At 38.6% G+C, this 6,755-nt stretch overlaps 1 protein-coding gene across 1 annotated transcript; it reads right to left on the bottom strand.

Annotated features, from left to right (window-relative positions):
- Positions 1 to 2,508: 2,508 nt before the first annotated feature.
- Positions 2,509 to 3,046, bottom strand: LOC134221055 (ATP synthase membrane subunit K, mitochondrial-like). The gene is made up of 3 exons (XM_062700235.1): positions 2,907 to 3,046; positions 2,766 to 2,844; positions 2,509 to 2,697 (listed from the first exon to the last, which is right to left on the bottom strand). The coding sequence occupies exons 2-3, from the start codon at positions 2,841 to 2,843 to the stop codon at positions 2,626 to 2,628; spliced, it is 150 nt and encodes a 49-aa protein (XP_062556219.1). The 5' UTR covers position 2,844; positions 2,907 to 3,046; the 3' UTR covers positions 2,509 to 2,625.
- Positions 3,047 to 6,755: the final 3,709 nt, after the last annotated feature.

Here is a 6,755-nt window from a genome sequence, read left to right as displayed (position 1 = left end):
TGCATGGGATGAGTGGATATCTGGCTATTCGGAGAGAAGTATGTCGGACAGCATTGTTTGTTATACTGACGGCTCCCTCTTCGAAGGTAGAGCGGGTGCAGGTGTCTACTCGCGTGAGCTAAGATTTGAACAGTCACACTCACTGGGTAGACACTGCACTGTCTTTCAAGCGGAAATATTTGCCATTTTGTGTGGAGTGCAATCTGCACTTCAGAAACACATAATGGGCAAAGTAATATACTTCTGCTCAGATAGTCAAGCAGCTATCAAAGCCCTCGCTTCGGCCAACTCAAGGTCGAAGTTAGTAATCGCATGTCGAACTCAAATAGAGGAACTGAATTCAGTTAATACATTGCACCTTATATGGGTACCTGGCCATTCGTCCATAGCTGGAAACGAATTGGCTGATGAGTTAGCGCGCACTGGAGCATCACAAGACTTTTTTGGTCCTGAGACAGCTATTCCAATATCTAAGTGTTGGGTGAAGCGTTTGATTAGCTCTTGGGCTTCCACTCAGCACAAACGGTATTGGAGTAGTTTGGATTCATGTCGACAAACAAAATTGTATATCCGAGAGCCATCTCCGGTAGTAGCTAACTATTTAGCTAATCTGTCTAAACAGAATTGCAGTGTCTTAGTCAAGGCCTTGACAGGTCACTGCCGACTCAACTATCACATGGCAAATATTCAACGTGTTGAAACCTTTGTCTGTGATGGTTGTGAATCCGATTATGAAACTTCTTATCATCTGATATGTAACTGCCCAGTTTATGCGCAACTGCGTTTCCAAATATTTGGTAAACACTTACTAAGTGAAATTGACTACAGAAACCTGAACCTTCAAAGCATTCTGTTGTTCATAACCCGTTGTGGTAAGGAGCTATGAGCTTTTGTACGTGTTGTATACGTTGTATGCCCTCTTCAAGGGTACCTTTCCTCAACTTCCCATTTTTCTCTCATCCATATTCCTTTCCTTTTTGTTCACTTCCTTTTCCGTCAGGTGCGTGATGAGAAAGGCTGTGAAGGCGATGGCACAAATCTCCCGAATTAAGGTGAACGTGCCCCTGGAGCCGACGTTCTGATACCTGATACCTGATAGGTGTTAAGTGTTCAGTCTGTACGATCTCTGGTCGAAGACGGTGTTCCTGCCTTTTTTTTTTAAATTGAGTAACTTAATATTCAAATTTAAATTTTTTAGCTTAAAAATTGTTTCTAAAATGTAATTTGGTACTTTTACTTGTCAGACGTAACACAAGGCGAAACACCTCCCCACTCCCCCGCTGTGGTGATTTTTTGTCATTTGCTGGGTGAATTTCATATTCGTGGCGCACTGGGTGATGTGAGTTCTGTTGTTTACTTCTCTCCCCCTCTTTGGGAATGTGAGATCGATCTCAATAAAAAAAAATTAAATAAAAAACATCACCTTCATCCAGGGCTGCCGAATATTTACAAGTCTGCAACATGTTTTAATGTTCAGCTCTTGGTTTTATGTTATTAAGACTAGGGATCCTATAATGATTATAGGATCCCTAATTAAGACTATTTCGAACAATACTTTCCGGCACATGATGAAGCTTTTCAAATTATAATTTTGCTATTTGTGAGGAAAGACTTAATTCTCTCTGATAAAATTAATCAAATTAAATCGATGTTTTAACTTAGAGAACTTAGTAAGTAAAGCAGTGTATAATCGCATCATAGGTATTTGTATTGATTTACTAAAAATCCAAAATCCAAAATTATAAAACAACTAATATGAATTTTAACACGGATTTAACACGAAGACCCAAATCTTTGATTCCAATCAAGATCATTATTTTGTTTTCTGAAAAAGATTTAAGCAATCAAAACATTCGATTCGTAATTTAATTAATTTTACACTAAATTTTTTTAAATAAAATGCACTATGATGCTTATTTGACCCAAAAATCCCCTAAATTTCCAACTTTTACCAAGGAAATATGTATACACATTTCTAGTAGTTGCATAAAGATAAAATGACGAAAAATAAGAAAATTCGTGTTCTATGGGGCACTAGGGCAAAACGAGCTCAATAACTACATAAAGAAGTGTTCCGCGTCCATAAATCAGCACTCACTGAAACAATTATCTTTTGAATGAGTCTTTGGTCTCCATTGTTCTCGAAGAATGTTATCAATCCACCTTTGAAATCGGATTTACCCAATGTGCAGTGGTATACATTTCATACGTTTTACACCAATTGAAACAATAAATCTCTTTGATACTTTGCTGCTATAAAAAGTTTTTGGTGATATGCACCGATCGTCACATCGTATATCAATCACGAAACAATTATAAACCATTCTTTTTCCGAGTTTCAAATTAACGTCGATGTACGGTACAGTGGTCTTCTGTTTCTTTTTCGCGATAATTAATTGGTTTAACCCACGAATATCACTTCTCTAATTCATGCTAATAAACTACTTCAAATCTTCACAATAAAATGTTCTTTACCAGTTTAAATAAAAAAGACACCTATAACATCGATTCAGATTTTCAGCACTGTTGCATAATATATTTCCTTCACATTCTCGACCGTAAAAATAAAGCGACAAGATGTCTCGTACTGTAAGACCTAGTCCTAAACAAACTCGGCTACATCTTTCACTTCTTCGATGGTTTCAGGGTGAAGTACAGGATAATCAGTCCGACGCCAGCGTACGTGGCCTTGGCGACCTAAAATAAGGAAACGAATAAATCAATCGCACCACCCGGAGGCATCACACCGCAACAGATCAGCTTACATTGGCCCGGCCCCGGAGGGTTTCGCCATTGAAGTAGCGGGACAATCCCGTCAGCTTAGATTCATCGCCACCGGCCATTCTGTAATAATGGGGTTTGTTAGGTTTGATCAAAGTGATTAAGTTAAGTAATTTATCGCTTACTTTGGTAGATATTCTAAGGACTGTTTTCAAAGAGCTAGTGCAGGGATTGCTCGACTGTAGCGACTTGAAGGCAAAATGTCAAGAATTCCAGGCACTTTGAGGTTGGGTTATATAACTAACACAGCGATGCATTACAGTGACAGATAGTGTCAATCGATGTCAATGCGTTTTCAAGCTAGTATTCGAACATCGTTGCACGCCATCTCGTGATAGGCACGAAAGACCAATGCTGGATAATTTTGCTCGGGTTGGTGCTAAGCACATCCAAATGTCTGTTAAGTTAACATTCAAATCGTTAATTAATTGCGTTACCAAAAGTTTAGTTTATTCTCTGGGTTGAATCTGGCTTTACGATTTTTTGCTTTGGGTCACTGAGGAGTTGGTTACATTTTCCCGAATTGATAATTTTTGCTTAGATTTTCCAATAATGTACCGGTGTAGAATGAGAACCTACGACACTATACAGACACGCCATTGCCATCTTGGTGCTAGTAAATTTTGTTATCACTCCCTGTATTGGATTTACATTCATCTATGTAAATGTGTTACAAATCTTAAAAGTTGAACCTTATGAAGCATTGAAAATAATAGGAAATACTTTTTGACTTGGTTATAAGCTATCATGAATTGTCAATAGTCCCTGGGCTATGATGGGGTGATGATCGTTCGTCACGTGTTACAAACTATTTCAGGGATAACTAAACATTGGCACAAATGGCACTGTGATAATTGAGTGATGCAGGATGATTCATTGATTTATTTTTTTCTTCTGGAAAATGTAATTCTGAGCTGGTAGGAGTTGACGAACGGGTGCTAGAGCTAGACCCACAGAAGGAGGAATGTTCCTAAAAACCTTTAATAATTCAAAGAAAAATCAGATGGAAATTAAGGAAATTAAGTTTTCGATCGACGGTGCGACGGTGTGTTTCTTTCCGTCTTTTGCAAAATTATAACTGTGGTAGTGCAATATCATTGCTGCCGCTAGGTAGCACTTACCTAAACATGACTGAAAAAGTGACGTATACGCCATTTTCCAAAAATGGTGTTAACGAGTACTACTCATCGAGCTCTTTAACCTCTTTAACAGAAAAATGGAAAACATGCATGTTGTAAAATGGCTGTTACGTCACTTTTTCAGATTACGGCAGAATGTGGTTGTTGGTTGTCAATCTTATTTCTTAGGTAAACATTTTAGACGAGCGCAAAACTGGCGGTATAATTGGTTTCTTGAAGTTAGGGCCAGGGGGAAAGACGGCTTTGGCAGGTTTTGTTCTATTATTGGCAGGGGGTTTTTGTGGACCAAATTTTATGAAATTTGGCCACAATATCCTTTGATATGCAAAGACTGTTCAGGCCAAATTTGAGCCTAGTCAATCATAAAAAACCCCCTGCCAATAATAGAACAAAACCTGCCAAAGCCGTCATTCCCCCTATGTCTACCTCTGTTCTACTCATATCGTGGGTCGTTAGCACTTTTTTGTCCCATAGGATTGCTATGGTCGAGGTGGTGGGTTTTTGAAAATTAACAAGCGAGAAAATTATAAGGCTCATTTAGGGTGAAATCAGGAGTGATTCAGTTTGATTCTAAATTTTCGACCACTATTCTAGTTTGCATCTGGAGCAAAATAGAACAAACTCGCTGGCTTCCCCAGCAGTGTTCTATTCATGTTTTTCAAATTTTCAATTAATTGAAATCATTATGTTACTGCCAAGAAAGGCGCCGGAATTGCAAAGTGGATTGATCCGTAGATAAAATGACGCATCCATACACCAACACAATTGAAAAATATTTGAATCTCGTGATTCAATCGTGGTTCAAATCTGCAGAAAATAGAACGGAGCGTTATACCAGTTTTATTTTTTTGACAGTTGACTGGTATAAAAACTGAATCTAGAACAGCTGCTGGGAAATTCAATGTTTCAGATTCATATTCAAACTGACAGCCCCGAACGATTTGAATCACTGCTGATTTTACTCTTAGTGGGATGTTATAAAAGATATTTTAGTTACCAGATAAAGATTGTCGCTTCGGTTCCCTTTGTTCTGCTGTACGAAACATGTGTGGTACCTAACTATCAAATCGTATGAATTTTTCCTTCATTGACAATTAGATCCCCTATCCTCGTCAGCAAAAGATGTTCCGTACAGTGACTATAATAACAGTGTCGTCAAGTGTCAGAATTGGAACAGAATCGTCTGTCAGTTCCATACAAATGCGCGTTCCAAACGAGCAGGAGACCTGTCAAACGTGGCACATGACGTTACTCTTCTTATAGGACTCTAATGTTCTGGACAGCGACGACAGCGACAATCTTTATCTGGTAACTAAAATATCTTTTGATGTTATAATATAAGACGTGTTTTGTACTATTCTATTCGCGCAGTCTGAAGCCCCAAACGCAATTCAGCGGAAAGGCGACGGAAACGTATTGTAATGAAATACGTCTGATAGCTTTGAACATTGGTAGTGGAATGTTTTTTATAACAATATAACAAACTTCCGTTTTTAAGACACATCATGGATTACTTGATTACTAACACTCCTCCCCATTGGCGTAACCAACGAAAAATTCTAGGGGGGTCTAATCTTTGACATAGGTAGGGCGACCATATGAAATTTTCCCAAAGGAGGACAATTCACCCAAATCATAGCGAAAAAGGAGGACATTTAGTAAAAAAAGAGGACATACAAATTATCGATGGATTTTTGATTTAAAAAACAAGAACAGGAGATCGTATATCAATGCGAATAAGTGTACAAAGTGGAGGTCATTTACGTACAATTTCCGTGAGCTAAACAAGAGGAATGTGCCGATATCGCTTCCAGCTCGTACACTTATTCGCTAGCATATGCAACTTTGTTTTAGCTGGGAGATACGACATTTTCATTTTACCACAGAGAACAGACATGGATCCTCGAACAAAATTTCGGTAAAAACGTGTGTAAAGATTTAAATCGCACCTCAGCGCCGCCAACGCAGGCTGCCCGACATAAAAACTCATTTTCACTAAATGATGGCGTTGGCGTACACTACATAAACAATGTAGTGCTGCCACCTAGGAGCGAGCCTAGGAGCGATTCGGAATGAACACTAGCGCTAAAAAGTAAAACACGGCAAATTTTAACCATATTCATCAGCACACTAGCACCGCGCAACGGGGGCATAACGACATACTTCAAAATGACCAGTTCAAACTTTACACAAGCACGCGAATGAAGATGAACGTCTGTTCTCTGTGATTTTACTCTATGAAGATTACATCTCCAGATGGAATATTTCCAACTGTCGTTGTAATTTATATTAAGGGAAGATCCACAAAGTACGTCACGCAAAATTGACGATTTTCAACGTACCTCCTCCTTTGTCACACTTTCTGTATGAAACCTCTAATATTTTATATGAATCGTCACGCTGCTAGGAACCCCCTCCACCCTACAGGCGTGACGTACTTTCTAGATGGCTCCTAAATACTTTCCAGTTATAAACTGCGAGCACCTTTGTTGTAATGGAAAGATTTTGGCTAGAACTATTTTAAAATCAACAGTGAACAAATATAGTATTATGCTGGCATTTTCAGCGATATTCCACAGAATTTTAACAAGAAAAGCTCATCGCATATAATTCTGAACATTTGGCAATAGATATATGACAGAACATTAGGGTCTATAACCCGCATGGAAGAATTTCTAAAAGCGTAGAGGATTCTACCTCGATAAGATACGAACCCCCTTCGTTTAGGCTCATACACTTATCTTGGTTCTGAACCACTGTACAATTCCGTATAAATTGTATTATAAGTATGCGTAAACTGCACCGGTTCGGCGCACACAAGTAAATGAAGCAACT

The sequence above is a fragment of the Armigeres subalbatus genome, chromosome 3 (genome assembly GCF_024139115.2).
Source record: "Armigeres subalbatus isolate Guangzhou_Male chromosome 3, GZ_Asu_2, whole genome shotgun sequence".
Classification (NCBI taxonomy): Eukaryota; Metazoa; Arthropoda; class Insecta; order Diptera; family Culicidae; genus Armigeres; species Armigeres subalbatus.
The sequence above is the reverse complement of the archived record's forward strand: the minus strand, read 5'-3'. Positions and strand labels throughout refer to the sequence as shown.